Genomic DNA, 20,028 nt, shown 5'->3' on the forward strand with positions numbered 1-20,028 from the left:
TGGCTGGAGGCACATTCAGTCTGGAAGGGGTCCAGAGAAGGGCCACCAAGATGATCAAAGGACTGGGAAGCTGCCATACAAGGATAGGCTGGGAGAACTGGGTTTGTTCAGCCTTGAGAAAAGGAGGCTTAGAGGGGATCTCATCACCATGTACCAGTACTTAAGGGGTAGCTACAAAGAAGATGGAGACTTCCTTTTTACAAGGAGTCACATGGAGAGGACAAGGGGAATGGACACAAGTTGCTCTTGGGGAGATTCCAATTGGACACAAGTGGGAAATTCTTCACAGTGAGGACAGTCACCCATTGGAATAATCTCCCCAGGGAAGTGGTTGACTCGGCCACATTGGACACCTTTAAGAGTCGTCTGGACAGGGTGCTGGGGCATGTGTTTAGACTCTGCTCTTCCTAGAAAGGTTGGACTAGATGATCCCTGAGGTCCCTTCCAACCTGTGATTCTGTGATTCTGTGAACTTTTAGAGCAGAATTTGACTGTCCTAATGCTACTTTTGGACTTGACTGCCCTCATTTATCCTGTAGACATCTGTTCTTAGACAGCACACAATGTTACACCATTGTATCATATCTGAATTGGGAAAAAGTTTCTCTCTTATTTTTCCAGTGGTCTTCTTCAAGGATTCTTGGAATGGGCCTCCTTTTGTGCGTGCCTATCCAAGTGCGTGCCATTAAAGCTTATGAATATCCAAATGCTATATATGCCAAATGCTATAAAATTCCCACGTTTGCCACTCGAGATTCTGCAGATTTTTTGGGGGAAAACCCTATGGGAATTTTTGAGACAAGCTAGATCAAAATGAAGATGTTGGTTATTGATAAATGATTTATACTTACAAAATTTCAACAAAACTGTCCTTTATCTACTAAATTTACCACACTCCCTCATTCATGTCTATGAGACAGCTGGGATTTTTTTCTCTGTTATCTGGATTTTCAGCATATTTATTTCAAGAAAGTCCCAAGACCTGGGTTTTTTTCTGCATCTTTGTTCCCCAGTGTTTTATCTGGGGAAACACAGCATGAAGGTAATTTCAACAGTATGACCCTTGGGGCTACAGATGAGAGCCTCCAGATTTGAGAACTCCTTGAGCTCCTTTCCAGGGGCAATCACGGCACATAGACAAAGGCAAATCCTGGAGCCTGCTGGGGAGAGGGACCAGAGAGTTGGAGGGACCATCTTTATGAAAGGGAAAGTGGGCTGGCTCTCTTTAAAAATCTGAACTTTCTAGATCCCCTGATTTAAACAGAACCCTTACATCTTTGGCATCCACCCAGTGTTGCTCCAGAGCTACCACTTTAATAAATTATCAGTGTCAATTGTTATGAGATCCCCAGATGGAATATGGATACAATACATCTTTTAAAACATATGAAATAAAAGTACTGTACATTTCTTTCTTCTGTGTTTCCATTTTAATTGCAGCCCTCATTTCTCTATATACGTATCAACACATCAGCTTTATTAATATTATTCTGCCAACATACCTCTAGATTTCATTTTGGATGCATTTGTAGGTGCATATTCTCTAATTACCTTTAAAGTCTCATCTTGGCAACACATTGCTGGAGGCTACTTGGTGTCAATTACCAAAAGTAATTAGAGAGATGAAATTTGTTTTAAAAGTTGGTGATCACCATTCTTCCTGCTTGTACTCTAAAGCATCACAACTGGATGCAAGCCAGAGGAATGAATTCTAATACTGAGCCTAGCGTGAACAAGTCTCTCTCTTGAGTTTGGTTTTTGTAAATTTCTGGGTTTCAGATACAGAAACAAGGGTTGCCAATGGTAAGGTTTTTTTCACAGTATGATGAAATATATATGACCAGCTTTAATTATTCAGTTGGTGCCTGCGAAGAGTTGCTTAGTGATTGGTGGCCTTTCTTTTCAAATCTGCAGTAAAACTGATTTGTGGGCTAGGTCACTGGCTGTTTTAAGTCAGCTTGACTCTGCTGATTTAATTGTTATGCACTGAGTCAACCTGGTTAAAAACGTCTCGGTATATTTAAGAATAGTATAGATAGCTTCTATAAACAAGACAATGCTGACCAATAAAAGAGACATCTCATATGGTTTTCAGTGTACTAGCTTCTCTTTTACAGATGTCTATTTTCTCTGCTTGCTGCCGTGAAGACTACTTAAAATCAGCCCTGCAGGAATTTTACTTTTCGAAAGTACTAGGTGAAACCAATCATATGTTAACTCAAGAAAACGAGCCTGTGTGAAGTTTGCACTGAAAAGCATCCCAATATAATCATTCCTAACTAAACACCTTTTTATCTGAATCTATGATTCTTAAAAAAATTTTTTAAGTACTTTTGTAGTTAAAAATTAATTTAAAATGCTCTTAAAATTAATTTAAAATCCTCTATTGTTTAGTTATAAATACTCAAACTGAAAATAAAAACACATGTTGTTCTCAGCGGGGGAGAAAGTGTCAGGAGAATAGATTCATTGCAGCTTACAGATTAATCTCCTAGGCAGAGACTGGTCTGTGGATGGTTTGTGGAAGCAGCTTTCCCGTTTCAGGGCACCAGGTGGTCACCTATGGTTGATTTAAGAAGCAAACGCTGCCACAAATGCTATTAGTAGTGTGTAATGAGATTAACTCCCCATAGTACTTGCAATATCCTTGAGGTTTTTCCCTAAAACAGCACAGTGCTGATCGCCACCTCTTAACCAATTAAGAGTTTAATCTTTCATTGTTGTAAGCACATAACTCTCATCTGCATTAATAGGAACTAAGTGTGCACATAAAGGGAAGAATAGACCTTAAAGTTTTAAGTAATCATGGTATGCTAAAGGTTTCCAACAAGTTCACGAAGGACCAGGCCAAAATTGTGCTACTATTCCCTCTGGGTGACATTAAGTATTTTCAGAGATTTGTATTTTTGAGGCATAAAGTGTGATTAGAGGTTTTAAAATACGAATGAAGATTTAGGAAAAGGTAAGAAGACTTAGCTGCAAGAGACAGAACCTGAGGCAGAGCTCATGTTTAATTAAATGTTTTTCCTTTCCATGACAGGGTGAGCTTTTGCTTTCTTTCCTTTTAAAGTAACTAGTTTTGATGCGTAGTAAGCATTGTAGTGGTCTTTCTGAGAGTTTGGTGGATGTTTATCTAGTTAGAGATGACAGAGTTCTCTCCAGCAGTTCTTTCATATGCAGGAGGAAACTCTTTCAGTAGGTGTGAATTCTCTGCACTCCTGTAAAAGCCTGCTGTGCCTGTGGAAGCAGAAAGGATCTTCCCATTAGGGGAAGCAAGAGTAGTCCTCTGCTTCTCAGCTCAGAGGCTGCCTGAACTATTTCTAGTGGCATCTGCTTCTTCCTAGAAAGAAGACTGGATGTATGAAAGGGTACCAGAAATGGTAACTGAAACACCTGAAGATTAAAACAGGTGTTTTCAGAACTAGATCTGTTCCTTATTTATTTTTCCTTACAGAAGTTGGTGCAGGGGTAGTGTACAGGACAAGTAAACAAAAACACCCAACTCCAAGCTAGACTCTTGAGTGGCTTTTGGAGTCTGCCCTTTTTGTCACTGAGAGGGCCAGCTTCTGCTTTCACACTGACTGTTTGACTGATTTCTGATTTTCAAGCCCTTTGACTTCTGTTAACGTAGGTTTTTTCTTGTGTCGTATCAGTGGATATGAGCTATCGCTGTTGTTCATACATTGCTCTTTGATACTACAGTTTGCACAACTGATTAGGGTAATTGCTTTATTAAATTTTAAAGTTTGGCCATTAAAAGACTTCGACATTTGAAGATAATATTTGGATATGGATTCGTATTTCCTGAAGATACTTGCTGTTTTTTCCCTCCTTCCCTGTTTTTGGTATTCTAATTACAGGATAACACTGACTTTTTCAGTCTTACAGTGTAGTCCAATTGGTTGTACTTAAGCACATAATCAGAAAATTTAAGGCCAAAGAATGGAGGGACTACTTTATGGTTTGTTTTAATTCCAGAAATGAAAGCCAAAAGAATGTTCACTTTGTGCTGAAACATCTAGCTGGCAGGTGTGCCTTCTCATTTTCTTCTTTGTAAAGCCTTGAAATAATTAATAGTACCTGCTTGTATTGTAAGCAGAAGCAATTGATTTCATATTGCATTTGCAATTTGCATAAAACCATCATGATGGAGAATTGCACGCATCCAGTAAATAATCAGAGGATGAAGGTGTTTTGACGCTTTCAAGTGAGTCTCTGTTGGCAGAACAAGATCTCTGCCTTTGGGTAGAACAGTTGCTCTGCACTTTCAGACCAGGAAAGTGGTTGCTGCTAGAATAGGATGGTGAATTCATGTCCAGAAATTGATTAACAGCACTGGTCTTAGTTGTGGCTTTTTCCACTGACTATGTAAAGCAAAATAAAAGCTTTGGGCGAGCTGTCTCATGGAGCTGGGAAGCTGGAGGATTGCCAGGGGAAAACCTTAAACCCAGTTCTCATTAAAGGCTTAAAACCAGAGCATCTTGTTACATTTTGCACTGGTTGCAGAGGCTCAGGGATATTCCACAGCTGGTAAATTAGATGATAGTAACAATACATTTAACAGAATGACAATTTTCTAAAGCACACAAAATTAAACCCAAGTATTGAAAGATGTAACTTTTCCACTATAATACAGATATTATGATTGTGTGATTTGTTCAGGAAACAGTAATAAAGCTATAATGTTACTTGTGAAAGGAGAATTTCACAGTTCTTCAAAGACCACCACTGAGTAAATTATGATTAAGGAGGTATTTTGGCAAACAACCTGGGATTTTTATTGTACATAAGTTATACAGTACAAGTATCATGGGTAGGTTATAAACTCTGGGGTTTTTTTCCCAATAAAACTTATTGATTGCTATACTCTAGGAAGATTCAACCATAAATTGTTTTATATACTGCAAAGTTAAGTGTCTAATCTGGAGTGCAAGTCTTCTGCAACAGCACTTAGTGCTTGCAAACAGATCTGCCATTCATGGGCTGCCAAGGCAATGAAATCCTCTGATTTGGCCTAAAAGGGAGGATAGAAATTATATATAAACTGAGAAACTTTAATAAATAGATGTCAAAGAAAATGTGCTTCAGAGAAAGATGGATTCCCCATGTGTGAAGAACCTATCGGTTATATTGACTTGTCTGACTTCTGACAGAGTTGGCAGATGAACTTAAAACTAAGTTGCATATGCAATAATGACCCCAAGACCAGAAATATCCCCTAGAGGATTTTAATTGGAGCTTTCGGTTTGGCTTCAGCTGCCATAGTGATGAAAACCCATTAGTAAGTAGGCTGTGGCAATTTGGAAACATTAAAAGAGGCCTTCTGAAATGATCAAAATTCAGAGGTTTCTCCCTGAAGGGAGGGAGTAAAAGACTAAAAATTTGGTCAAGTAGAGATGTGTGAGAAGAGGAAAGACAGGCTTCTGAAATTATTTTGTTCTGAAATATTAATTTCAATAGTTATCCCTTTGCTGTACATTTTCCATTTACATCAGCTTTCCCCTGACGCTGCTGTGCTCTGTTTTCCTTATGAAGGTGGGAGTTGCGCTGAAGTGCCAGGAAGCATCTGCACAGAGTGCCACAGAGAAATGGAAAAAACTCTGAGAAAACTTCCCTTCCCTGGCATTTGGGTGGGTGAGGGCATAATGGCACAGCCAGGCACTGCAGCACAAGGAGGTAAAATGGAAGGATGTAAAAAGGAGGTTTTAGGAATGGCAATATTTGAAATGAAATACAGTACATTTAACAGAGGGTGTTTGTGTTTTTTTGTTTGGTATTTTTGTATGTTTGTTTTAAATACAGGAAAGATCTTGCTTAAATTCCATTAAAGAGAAGCATAATGCTGATGTTTCCTATCTTCTTTCAACAGCAGATGTTAATAACCAGAGAACCTTTTCCATTCTGCATTTAGCTCAGTGGCAATTTTCCTATGGAGAACACTTAGATTTGAGTTAGAGACTATGTTATTTGAAGCAGATCGGCACAATCGAATTTTGTTATAAGAAGCCATTAAAATAAATTTGATGTTTGTTTCCATAAAAAGCAGCCCTTGGAAAAAGTCCTGAGCACTTTTTCTTTGACACATGAATTTGCTTAGCATCTTTAACAGCCCAGTAAATTGTTTTGTTTATAATATGAATATACCTGGCACTTGGTATAACAAAAGAACACTTAAGCTTCTAACCAGTCCTGTGAATTATGATACATGGTGCTGTTCAATAAACAGTGGATTGTGAGGTAATGAGCCACAGAGCTATTGAGAAAGAAGCAGTATTTTTTCCAAATAAGATTTTATTTGGCTATTCGACAGTTAACACCAAGTTGGGATGTCAAAGAGATTAATTTCTGAGTAACTGAGCAAAGCTAAAATATCACACTGTGGAGACTGTTGCTATCATACTGGGAAATGCTCTGCTACGCTCAGGATTATTTTAGTTTCTGGGTCCGAGATGTTTTCCAGTGGTAAAAGAAGAAATTTCCTTCTTTCTAGACAGAGGAGTCTGTTTCTGGAAGAGATCTGATGTTGCGCAGCTCTCTTTCTCTTCCCTGGTTAGTAATACTCCCAAATGGAGGCTCAGACAAGAACTTCAATTGACCTTCAGGACTGATGAGTCAGCTCTGCATTGCTGCAGTGTCCCATCGTGGTGCGTGTTGGCTGCCAGTTCCGATGCAGTACTGGGACAGTGTGCTGTGCAGCTGAAAACTAAAGCTGCAGATCCACAGATCATTTCTGCAGTGGATCATAGAGCTGCCATTGCCATTTTGTATGCATTTCAGATTTAAGGGTAGGAGAGAGATTAACATGAGGCAATTGAAAGATTACAGCCTGAAAATATAGGGCTGGCCATAATATTCATGCCATATTTTACTAACTTGCTGTTAACAGCTTTTTAAGATTAGTACTTGTGATGGACATGTGTAACTCAGTGTGAGTTCCTGTAACTCAAATGTGAGATCCTGCTTACAGAGGATCTCACATTTGCCTACCTGCCTGCCTCAAGTTTATGAAATACAAAAACTAAGAGAGGAAAAGATTAAATTACTTCGCTTTTGCCTAGATAGTCCTACACAAATTTCTCATTATTTTCAGTGGGTGTTTTCTGTTGCCATTTGTAGCTAAAGTTTTAAAGTCTGCAGTGATAATATTATTATTTGTTAAGTAATATAGATATCTTAATAGCTAGACAACTGGTTTATGGAAGAATTTCAGCTCTGGGAAGTAGTTAAAGGAGACTTAGGGCATTTGTCTGAAAAAACAACCTATTATAGAATCATAGAATAGTTTGGGTTGGAAGGGACCTTTAAAGGTCATCTAGTCCAACCCCCCTGCAGTGAGTGAGCAGGGACATCTTCAACTAGATCAGCTTGCTCTGAGCCCCATCCAACCTGACCTTGAATGTTTCCAGGGATGAAGCATCTACCACATCTCTGGGCAACCCATTTCAGACCTTCACCACCCTCCTTATAAAAAATTTCTTCCTTACATCTAGTCTGAATCTAACTTCTTTTAGTTTAAAGCTGCTACCCCTTGTCCTATTGCATCAGGCCCTGCTAAAGAGTTTGTCCTCATCTTTCTTACTTTAAGTACTTTAAGTATTAAGACTTTAAATATTAAGACTAAGTATTAAGTACTTAAGTACTGAAAGGTCTTCCCAAAGCCTTCTCTTCTCCAGGCTGAACAACCTCAACTGTCTCAGCCTGTCCTCATAGGAGACGTCCTCCAGCCCTTGGATCATTTTTGTGGCCCTCCTCCATACCCGCTCCAACAGGTCCATGTTCTTCCTGTGCTGAGGACTCCAGAGCTGGATGCAGCACTGCAGGTGTGGTCTCACCAGAGCGGAGTAGTAGGGGAGAATCACCTCTGTTGACATGCTGGTCACGCTGCTTTTGATGCAGCCCAGGATACAGTTGGCCTTCTGGGCTGCGAGCACACATTGCTGGCTCGTGTCCATTTTTTTCTTGCCCCAGTACCCCAAGTCCTTCTCTGCGACACTAGTCTCAATCCCTTCATCCTGCAACCTTTATTGATATTGGGGATTGCCCTGACCCAGGTGCAGGACCTTGCTATTGGCCTTGTTGAACCTCGTGAAGTTCACACAAGCCCACTTCTTGAGCTTGTCCAGGTCCCTCTGGGTGGCATCCTGTCCCTCAGGCATATCAACAACACTACTCAGCTTGGTGTCCTCTGCAAACGTGCTGAGGGTGCACTCAATCCCACTGTCTATGTCGTTGATGAAGACCAGTACCGGTCCCACTACAGACCCCTGAGGGACACCACTTGTCACCGATCTCCCTCTCTACATTGAGCTGTTGACCACTACCCTCTGGATGCCACCATTGAGTTAACTCCTTATCCACTGAACAGCCCACTCATCAAATCTATATATCTCCAATTTAGAGAGAAGGCTGTTGTGGTGGACTGTGTAAAAGGCCTTGCAGAAGTCCAGATAGATTATGCATAGCTTTTTAAATATTCAGTATTTTCTAATGCACAACATAGTCATGTATCTTGCAGAACCAAAAGGACTGTGTAGCTGCAGTGCTCTGGTTGCCTTCTAAAGATTCAGGTTTCTGTATGACCTTGGAAATTGTTTGCTTAACTCTATTTTATGGGGTTAAAATTCTTTCACACCTATCAGATGTGTTTTAAAGATAAAATTCATTGTGAAAGTAGTTGTTCAGAGATCACAGTGTCTCTAAAGATTTAAACTACAAAACCAATATGTGGAAATATTCCTAAACAAGATTAAAACATGCATTTCAGAAAGCTACTCTGAACTATGAATATTTTGGAAGAAGACCCTAAGTTTTGTTTATATGAAGCATTAATAATTGCTAAGTATTGCCTTGTAAATGATGGAAAAGAATATACCATTTATATAAAAAGGCTTTAAGGGTGAAACAATTGAGAAATAAGACATGAAGCTACATATGAAGTTTTCCATGTTGATGAGTGCAGCAGTCTTCTAGCTGTCTCTGAAACCTCTTCTTTCAAGGTTGGAGGGGTGATTTCTGAGGGAGATGGTGTCTTCAGGTAGATGGATTGTTGGTGAAAGTCCATGTCAGACACTTGGGATGGGATGGGTGTTTTGCTTCTCAAAGCCCCGCTGACTTACAGCTATGATATTGAACAAGGCACTTCTCATGACTAGGGACATTGCATGGCCCTCTGGTAAACAGCCATCACTCTTCCCTCTCTTTCTGTCCAGGTATTAAACTGCTCTGCTCTCTAAACACTTCTTTTTTTTCCTTCCTAAAATTACAGGAGATAATTTCTTGGAGTAGGTCATAAAGCTCCACTCACCTGTCTGCAAGGCGTAATTTCAGCTGTGTCAGTTCAGATTTATGTCCTTTGTTTGCCATCCTCTCACTGAAATTACAGTGCTGCCAAATAGTGGCGGACAAGGCTTCTGGGATTTGAGCTTTATCCACGATGTGGACTGTAAATGACACAGGTCAATGTGAGAACAGAAGCGGCAGAGCTCAGAGACAGCCATACCTTGACTACAGCAACAATTAGGCATCAAATGAGAAAGCAAAGACTGCTGCCAGGGACCCACTCTCTCTACAACAACTAGTTAGGATATTGAGTAGTTTCCCCAGAACCATGAAATCTTAGCTGTTGGGGATAATTGGTCATTGTAGGATGGATAAAGAATGTTTGGTTGCCTAATCAAATAAGTGTTCCAATAATTACAGTAACTCACCTAAAGAAGAGGCTTGTCTTTTTCCTGTCTGTTTCAAATTTCAATGCTTGATAGCAGTAACTTGCAGTTGAACTCATTGAACAGATTGGTGCTGTTGACTGACTACTGGATATATTTTTCCTTAAGCAAAGTCAAGTGTGAACCCATTTATCAGAAGCATTGGATTTCACTACTGTTGCAAGTTCAGTATGTAAACAGGAGGTGTATTCTTGTTCTCTTTTTCTCTGATTTTATTGAGGTCTTCAGCAATCTTGGTTTTAAATGTCACTCCTGTCCAGAGTCTCAGTGAAATCGATAATGAAATCCCTAGGGTACTTGGTTCAGTTTTTCTGGCATATCCCCTTTTGGGGAGACAAAGTTATTTTATTAGGCATTAAAAATACAATATATAACTATTAATGTTATTGTGCTTTAGATTGATTTGCTTGAACTTTTCTATCGAGTACTTTTTGTAGTACTACTTTGTTCAGAGGAGATTTTTAATGCTTTAGCAGTCCTTCACAGAGCCCTGAAATTGTAAAACATCAAGAGTTGTGTGAAAAATACTGTTTCTGAAGGTGGGGAATGAGAGCTGAGAGTCACAGATGGGAGTGAAGGCCAGCAGTTTTCTTCCACTTGATAGATGGCTGTATTTTGGCAGCAAATTAGACATCACACGAAGTTGGCAAATACTGCAAGAAATCAATATTTAGTGTGAAAAGTCGATACAACTAGTCTGTTGATCAACAGGGTATGAGAAAACATGATTTAATGCCTTGAATTTACCTCAGGGCATTTCAGTGGGAATGGGTTGCAGAGTGGCGGAGTCCCCTGCAATCAGCTGTAGTTCTTGCAGGAGCTCCTAGCACAGCACAGCTCATAAGTCTGCAAGTATTAGAGATCAAAGTTTGTCACAGAAGTTATGAATCCCGCTATGAGTATTAGTTCAAACAGGTCGGCTTGCTTTCCCTCACTGCTTTTGAAGAGTCCTGAGCAAGGATTGGTGGACTGGGTTCATGCACAGCAACTAGAGGCTGAATCTTGCAGTTCCTGTTCGGGCTGCATCATCATCTTCTGTCTAGCCTTCCATTTTCAAGGGATCTATTATTACCTGGAAGAATAAACCCAAACAAGATCTGATGGATAAGGACTTATCCGAGAACTAAAATGAAATTATATGCAACCAGCCTTATTTCATTAAATAAACGTGAGCTTAATAGTCCTAAAATACAATACGCTGCAGCACATTGCTTCACAGCACTTGTAGTTTATAATTGTCGCAAGTCAGATAAAAATAGGAAAAAAGTTTAGCTATCACCAGGTTGCCTCTGAACCATATGAAACGTGAATATTAATTCCATTTATCCAGGGAGACGGCGAAGATAATGCACGGGTTTATGCTTCCTGCAGAGTCACAACAATCTTCAGTATTCCAGCAGATCAGGTGCAAGAAAGATTAACCTAACTTTGTGGAGACAACAAATAATTCTCTATAAAAAGCATATAACATTAGATATGAATCTGAACTAACTGTTTTGGTCAGATCAAGCAGGTTTAAATAATTACAAGGAAAACAGTCACAGTTTGCAGTCAGTGTCACTCTCCCAAATCTTTGTCACCATCAGAGGGCTCAGCCATGTTAGCAGAGCTGAACTTTTTTGTTCACAGCTGTCTCACCAACTCAGCATCCTAGCAGCTATGGATTTTATTTTTACCTAGAGATGTGTAGAGTACTCCGATATTCGTACATATATAAGAGTTCTTGCTGGAACAAATTATTATACCTTCCTTGCACCCAGCTTAATTTTAAGAAGTCACTGGACTGAATTGAGCCCTGGAGACAGTGAATCTATCTTCTCTGATGTAAATGGAGCTATGCCTGTGTTGTGCACTCCCCATTATGTCAGCTGATTAGTCTCTGCAGCCCCTGGCATCACCTGCAGGGCTTTCAGAGTGTGCCTGAGTGCTTTCTGAAGATCTGCTCTCATAGCTCAGTGGCTGGACATTATATAGCCATTTCTCCATCAAGTCTGCAAATCACTTTCTTCTTACTTGCAGATACAGTACTCTAGATTTTTACAACATCAGAGTTTGCTTTGGCAACTCTGTAAACCCCACCTTGCTTAATGCTGTACACTTACCTATTTCTCCAGCTTGCATTTTTGGCAGCAGGAAACTTAATGTGCTCTGGTGGCCCCATCTCAATACAGAAGGTGAAGGGGATGGAGTGCTCCGTGTCATTTACGCAAGATTTCTTCAGATAATTGATAATCTGCTGTAAAAGGGGATCTTGATCCTTTCTCCTTGGTCTGGAATTGTTGTTGCAATGGAATGCCTCCAGGTTGACAGTGGGGACGTTTTGGGGGCTGGTCACAATTACAACATTATTTGACACTTAATGCCCATTGATCTTTATGTTGAAAACAAGGAAAAAAGATTTATTCAGTTAGTATAAGGAATAGCAACCACCAGATGACCAGTCATCCAGAAGTCTGAATACTCTATGATACTCTATATCATAATATAGAACAACCATACTAAACACAAGGTTAACACACCTGTTTTGGAGGACAAAACAGAAGTCCCCACTAGAAAAAGGTGAAACAATGGGCAGTTTTAAGTTATTGAAAATATATGGGTTATTGCATTATGGTTGACTCAGCAAAAAGCTTTTTTTTTTCAAAGGCATTTATTGCTTTAAATATATCATGTCCAAGGGATATGATAACCTTCCAATAATCTTCATCAGACATGGTAAACCTGAAACAGATGTAGCTGAGATGATTCTTGAACATCAGTTATTGCTTTCCAGCACAGTGACTGACAAACCCCAACACAGTCTTTCAGAGTCTTAGTAGCTCAAAGTCCATGCTCTGTCTGACCTCTTGTTCAGTGGTGAAGACCTTTGTTGGGTTCCTCAGGCTATTTATTGCTTCTGTTTTCTCTAAAGGTGTGTTTTCTTCTACCAAAGTAATTAAATGTAAAAAAGTACATAGTTTGCCCAAGCCTTGAACTTTAGTGCTTGGATGCATAGAAACAGAGTGTAAACCCCCCCCCCCCCCCCCCCCTTCTCCCACCTCACCTCCAAGCCTATATGAAATCCTTAGCTGGTACTATTTTTCAGTCATCCAGCTCTTGCTTGCCATGAATGTAAAGACAGCGAGGACTAAAGCTTTTAAGGTGTTACTATGTGTGGGTATCAATAAACAGGGTATTTTCCTGAGTAGGAATTAAAATACAGCAAGCCTTTCCTGCCATCTGTACTTAGAAACATCAAGGAAAAAGATGCATGTTGCTGCTCCTCAAATGCAGCATTGCCCTGTTGGGAAAAAGTCTTTTCTGCAGTGACTGTATTTGTCTGTTAAAGATGTCTTCTCTGAGTTGAAGAAAGAACGTAGTAATGGATGTTTTATGGTTCATTTTGGAGGATTTTTCTCCCTGTGATGTCCAGAAATTCTTCCACAAGACAGGCAGCTTGGGGCGGGGAGGGGGATGGGGTGGGCAGGGCAGGGCCTGAGCAGTGGAGCTACTTGCAAGTGCAGAGCACTGAACATTTCCAGCTGCAGAGGGTTCACTGCCTAGTCATGGCTTGTGGGAAGTTTTGTCAGGAAGCCTTGCAAGCTCTACTATCTGCTAATGCTACCCAGCATGGTGACTGGCATAATATGGCACTTCTGTCATCTGACAGAGAAATGATACTTTAAAGGTGATTACAATAAAAAAGAAGTTTAAACTTGCCAAGTGGTTGTGTTTGAATGCCAGCTTAGGTGTCAAACAGTCAACATCTTACGGGAGAAGGTATTGTCCCTTCACCCTTTCTGCCAAGAATCATCACAGGAAAGATTTGCCTGCTTCCTCTGTGTTTATTTTGCATGGGAATGGCATTGATGGGGAGCGAGTGAGTGCTCATGTCCACCTGGGGTGGTGTGAAGGGCTGATGGGAACCCCTTCGTTGAGTAGCTTGTTGCCTACAGCATGCATACCCGTGGGCTGGTGTTGCACAGGCATGCTCAGTAAGAAGTCTGTCAGTAGTGATCCTTTGTTAAACAAGACTTGAAGAAGGGCTTGCTTGCTTTCCCTTGCCATTCACTTACATTTTGTGTTTGCACAAAATTAATATAATCACTGTTAAAAGTGGGCCCCGTGATCATGCTGCTTGATTGGCCTGAGAAGATCAAATGTGTAAGTTAGAAATCTGTTCAGGCACTTCTCTAGGAAATATTAGTGACACATCCCCAGCTCAATAATCCTACTATAAATGTCATCGATATTTGGCCAAGTAGGGGAGCAATAGGATCCTATGGCCATAGGAACTGGGATGATGTGTGTGGAAATCACCCTTTAAGCAATTGTCACATCTGTTTCCTTCTTCTCTCTGTTCTGGTTCCGAATGAAACAGCTGCCAAGGCTCTTTATTCATATCTGGTTTTAATTTGAAGCTTTACTTAATAAAATCAAGGATGAGCAGATACTTAGATTTCTTCCGAACACAATTAACATTTATTTCTGAAAGTCTTTAGATAGGACTTGAACTAGTTTTCCAGAAACTATAAGCCGGTAAAATCTATCCACCCAACCACTTCTCTGCAACCAGGAAGTTTCTTCCTTTCTTCCTCTGACACGTCACAGAAGTGTTCTGTCAAATGTGTAGAGGTGGGCTGCAAAAATCCAGCAGAGTTAATTTAAAGCAATCCCAGATATTCTACACAAGTCTCAGATTCTCCCACTCCATCTGTAGTTTAGTAAGTCACAGTCTCTTGCCAATTTGTGCAATGCTGTTACAAGTTTCTGCTCCCACAGCTGTGATAGTCCATTTCTGTTTGATAAAACTGTTCCTGTGAGAGCCTTTCCTTCGTTCCAGCTGAGCCCCTCAGGGGACCAACCTGGGCAGTCAGCCTGTGTTGCTCTTACCAAATTGTAGTTTTAACAAAAGACCTATTTTTTTATTTCTCAAAGAAGTGACATTGGACCGTGTTACTGGTATCAGCAAGTAGCCACAAACTTCTCAAGTTTTATACGGGATGGGAGCCCTCATAGTGACCAACACCCTGCCAGTGGTAGGTCCCCACCCTGTATGATAAACAGTAACATGCTGAGGAGTCAAAGAGGGAGGCAGTCACTCATGCAGCTCTGACAGGCTCCATGTGCATGGTGCAGACTTCAGCTCTTGCCTCCGGAAATTGGTCTCAAGGTGCACGAAACCATGCAACCACTGACGCTGGGTGGCTGGCCCATAGGATGTAAGCAGCCACTGCCAGTGCTGGTCAGCAGGAGTTGCGACTCCTCAGGTCCACTTCCTCCCAGCTACACAGATACAGGACTTGGGGCAGCTTCAGTGAAGCCCAAAGTGGGTTCTCTCAGTCAAGTGGACACTGTGCACCTTTGTCTAACTTTGCGTGTGGCTAAATGTGTTTCTTTCCTACCTCTGTTTAATGTGTTAATGCCTAATTATATATGAGCCTTAGTCTGGCCTGAAGCAAAGTCTGTGCTCTCTGTCACCAACTATTAAGTGACATATTTCTGTGGCAACTAAAGGGTGATGATTTCTTTTGTTTCCTTCCCAACTGTAAAGACTAAATTCAATGAGCACTGCCTAACCTCTTAATTTGAGGGAAATCTGCAGAAATGACTAAAATATTAGATGGCAGATCATCTTCTGAAGAAGTCTGTGGTACCAGAGCCATCTGGATGTTTTACTGAATGTAGCCTTATATATGCATTCCTGTTAGGCAAGGAAGCAGAGCTATAAAAACAAATTTAATTACAAAGGGTAATGCCAGAACCGGATGCTGCAGAGGGATATGTCCCCTCCTCCCCTTTCATAATATACAGTCTGTCTCTTTCTTTCAAGGAAGTACAGCAAAAAGAATATGTGTTTAAGAAAACTAGGTTTTATCAAACAAATTAGATTATTATCCATAAGTCTCCACGTACTGTCATGCACAAGACAGTGAACTACAAGCCGGTCTCACATTTTAGGAACATCTTTGTTTTCCTTGTCTGCCACTTTCCGTCATTTGATTATAAGCTCTTACACTAACGAATGCAGGACTTCCCCAGAGCAAAAGCAGAAGACAAAAGACGCAGCACACTGCGAGCTCTGTGGGCGAGGAAGAGGCAGAGAGCAGGAGGGCTGCAGGCAGGGCAGGGAGGAGGAGGGCATCAGTGGCGCAGGCAGGGCCCGCTGCCCGGGGGAGGAGGGGCTGAAGGGCCGGGGGCGGCACCGAGCCTGCCCCGGGGCGGGGGCGGTGTGGGAAAGGCTGGCTGCCCACCCTCTCATGCTGCCCGGTGCTCCCAGGAATGCAGAGCTCCTTTCAGGGTGGCCATGCTCGGCCTCGTTATTTTACGTCTCTTTACACGGGATTTTGTCTAAGTTGGCAAATAGGTGACTTGTTCTGTGTCCCTCGTACTTCCTTTTAAGGGCAATTATTGTAATTGATTAATATTGCACCGAGCAGGGGCAGCTCTTCTGGTTTTTTGGACTAATTACCAGTCTGGATTTCTGAATGACAATACGGCTGCTAATTAATCTCACTGCAGTTCTCACAGAAAGAGTCTCTGATAAGAACTTGCCAATTAACATAAGAAAAAAATAAAAATTGCCAAGAGTCCTGTTGTGTTTCTCTGGCATCCACTCCCAGTCAGATGAATATCACTATTAAATACAGAGACAGACTAACCACTAAGTATGAAAGCCAGTGTGCTGCAAGGCTGCTCCCAACTTGCCCAGATGTTACTAATTCAGGAGCTGGCTGTTATTTGTACGCCTGTTCACTCTTGTGCCTAACATTGCTTACTGTGGTTTTTGTAAGCAGGAGGAAGATAAGGCAGGGCAGCGCAGCAGGTGTCCGACCATCCCCATAAGGAATTCAGCCAGCAGAGCATGAGCCGGCAGTGTGCCCAGGTGGCCATAAAAGACCAACAGCATCCTGTCTTGTATCAGGAATAGTGTGACCAGCAGGAGCAGGGCAGTGATCGTGCCCCTGTATTTGGCACTGGTGAGGTCGCATCCTTGAAGGCTGTGTTCAGTTTTGGGCCCCTCACTACAAGAGGGACATTGACTTGCTGGAGCATGTCCAGAGAAGGGCAACAAAGCTGGTAAAGAGTCTGGAGAGCAGGTCTTTAGAGGAGAGATTGGGGGAACTGGGTTTGTTTAGCCTGAAGAAGAGGAGGCTGAGGGAAGACCTTACTGTTCTCTACAACTCCCTGAAAGGAGGTTGTAGTGAGGTGGGTCTCGGTCTCTTCTCCCAGGTAACAAGTGATAGGACAAGGGGAAATGGCCTGAAGTTTTTCCAGGGGAGGTTGAGGTTGGATATTAGGAAAAGTTTCTTCACCAAAAGGGTTATCAAGCATTGGAACATGCTGCCAGGGAAGTGGCTGAGTGACCATCCCTGGAGGTATTTAAAAGACATGTAGACATGGTGCTTAGGGACATGGTTTAGTGGTGGACTTGGCAGTGTTAGGTGGATGGTTGGACTGGATGATCTTAAAGTTGTTTTCCAACATAAACCATTTTATGATTCTATTAATTTCTCACAGTGTCCCATTGTTAATCAATATTAGCAGAAGGCTGAAAGGGGAGTTTTGGCAGGGTGGGTCCCAGCTTTCACCAGGTTCAGCTGGTGCGGCTGGGGACCTGGGGTCTACATGGGGCACTGTCTGGTTCAGGAGTGCTCCCACAGTGTGTGGTAGGGAGCACATGAGTGATGTGTGGGATGGTGCTTGTAGTGGTGGTCAGCAGGGACACCCCTGGGCTCCTTTTCTTGTCTCGTAAATTGTGCTCATTAGCTGTGGCAGGCAGTGCTGGTGTACAGCCCAAGTATTCACTTTGTTTCTTGGAGGGGAAGTTTGCACCCATGCTGACTTCCCTGCTGCTGTGGCTAAGCAGGTAATGGTTCCTGGAAAAGCTCATTTAAAACCACCTGGTCATGTGACAGGACTGTGTAATCTCAGCTGTATATGTGGTGATACATCCATGAAAATACAGGGCCAGTTGCTAAGCTGGTGACAGTTGCTGCAGTCCCTCATCTGCACCAACTCTGTGAGACCAACGTGAGTTACAGGGTCTTCTCCAGCCAGGGGGAAGAGACAGGACCTGGTGCTGTTACCAGTTTGTTTTCATTACCTTGACTTTTCTGGAGTGGTGTTTCTGGCCCACAGGACCACATGCCATGGCTGTTTCTGAAGAGATGAGCAGTGCAGCAGTTGCTGTGGCCAGTGTGTGCTGCTCTGGGTGGCCAGAGAGCTGTCACACAGAGGGATGTACAACAAGCTCATGGAAAGTGCTGGTTTAAACCCTGCTGGCTGAGTTTAATTTCTTTTCTTTTTTTTCTCTTTGTGTTTGCAGGTCAGAAGATTCTTCACCACAGAAGTGATGTCTTGGAAACTGTAGTCCTGATCAATCCTTCAGATGAAGCAGTTAGTACTGAGGTAAGTCAGAAGTACTTCATTGGATGTGTCATAAAATCTCCATTAAGCGGGCAGGATGACAGCAGTGAAACAGATGTAGCTGAGATTATTCTTGAATATCAGTTACTGCCTACCAGCATAGTGGCTGACAAAACCCAACATTGACTTTCAGAGTCTTAGCAGACTAAAACGAGGTCCTAACTGTGGATGAAAGGACATGTTAGGAGCAAATACCATGAAAAACATCAGCCATCCCTTGATTTTATCCCTGTTTTCGCTGACTCCTGATAAAACATCAGAGGCATAGGACAGAAACGCACATCTTATCCCAGCACTCCTTTTCTCATAGTGCACCAAATACCCTCTTGATGAAGTGGAGGCAGCTGTAGTGAAATTGCATCTGCTTTTCTTCTGTTCTTCCATTGCATGGTATCTCTGGATGCTTATTTTACACACCAAAAAAGTGCCTGAAGGTGCCCTGAGGCAAATTTTGGCCTTTGAGAAGAATTACTTGCTATGTGGTGGTGACTCTAGGTTGATCTATCTGTCCTTCAAAAAGTATGTGACATGATCAATGGACTCTGGAGAGTGCCCCAGAAGAGGACTGCCAATTCATGAACTTGCTAGAGTAAAGTCAAAGTACTGAGCATGTAGCTCAAAGACAAAATTGACAATTTTAGCTGGTGAGACTGAAGGTTGAAAAAAGAGGGTTAATTGTATTGCTAGCTGATGCTGGGAAGCATCAACCTAGTACCGCTTCCCTTGGGCAATGAAGCAGCTCTGCTTGTAGTAAATAGTGAAAAATCTGTTTTGTTACCAACTTTAAATTATATTAAACACAAACAGGAGGAAGGATTACAAAACAAATGAGATTTCTGAAGTTGTAAAAGTTTAGATACGTAAGTCACCTTAGTTAATGGCAGCCCATTCACTGAAAAACTATGCATGAAAATCTCTTACAAGGCATTAGAGGTGCTTGGTAAGGAGCAAGGGGGTTAGCTGGGTAGCAGTCCTTACTACACTCAAACATTCAGAGTAAAAAGCTATAAAGTGTGTGTGTGGAGGTTGGGAAGAGCCAAAGGAACTGCCAAAAGTAGGAAAATGCTGTTTCTGTCGCTGTTGCTTATCGTACTTGGATGGATGACAACATGAAAGAACACAATCTGAAGCCCATCAATGTCTTCTGAACCCTGGCTTTACTCCTTTGGCTCTGCAGGATTTTTGGCTAGCTTACTGTTAATTTCCTCTCACTAGACAGTGGGAGGCAATCTTTTCTTTGCTTTCATCTTGCCAAACTGGTCGCAGCCAGAAGTTACAAGCTGAGGTTTACCTTGGCTGGCTAAGCAAGACTCTGACTGGACACAAGCCAGAAAAAGACAATAAGAAAGAGGCAGGAGAAATAAAGCAGAGGTTAGAATATACATGTTCCGCCCATTATGGCAAATAGAAAATTTAGTTTTGTGTATCAGGAGATTTCCAGGTTGCATCTGGAGAAACAGTGATATACCATGGAGGTCTGACTTCACCAGAAAAGGAACCTGAATCTATCCATTCAGGAAAAACAAAGGAAAATTATATTAAAAGAAATTCCTGCTAATCTGGCTGGTAATAGCCATACTGGTGGTAGTCTAAGCATGGGTCTGCCCAAAGCTCCTGTCATGTTCTGTCAAATGCCAAAATACCTCCCAGAAAAGAGAGGCCCAAAGGGAGAGAGACTGTAGTTTCCCAAAGAAAACAAGTTTCTGAAACCCCCATAAACAGTTACTTCCTTCTTAAGAAGACCCCACTCTCTTTCTCTAACACTCCTGCAACGGTACCATAAACCTGGGAAACACTGATCCACTGACACTCCTGTCTCTGTTCACACACCACCTTTACCTCCATTTTGACTGAGGGTACATCTTGCTGTTCACTTACTTCAAACAACTTGGGA

The 20,028-nt window shown here is 41.8% G+C and overlaps 1 protein-coding gene across 1 annotated transcript in view; it reads left to right on the forward strand.

The window, feature by feature from the left end:
- Positions 1-20,028, forward strand: part of MAP1B (microtubule associated protein 1B) — a 77,735-nt gene that overhangs the window by 37,016 nt on the left and 20,691 nt on the right. The window contains exon 3 of the mRNA XM_075078305.1: positions 18,034-18,116. Within this exon, the coding sequence (XP_074934406.1) occupies positions 18,034-18,116 (83 nt within the window). The remainder of the gene's footprint in view (positions 1-18,033; positions 18,117-20,028) is intronic.

The sequence above is a fragment of the Phalacrocorax aristotelis genome, chromosome Z (assembly GCF_949628215.1).
Source record: "Phalacrocorax aristotelis chromosome Z, bGulAri2.1, whole genome shotgun sequence".
NCBI lineage: Eukaryota > Metazoa > Chordata > Aves > Suliformes > Phalacrocoracidae > Phalacrocorax > Phalacrocorax aristotelis.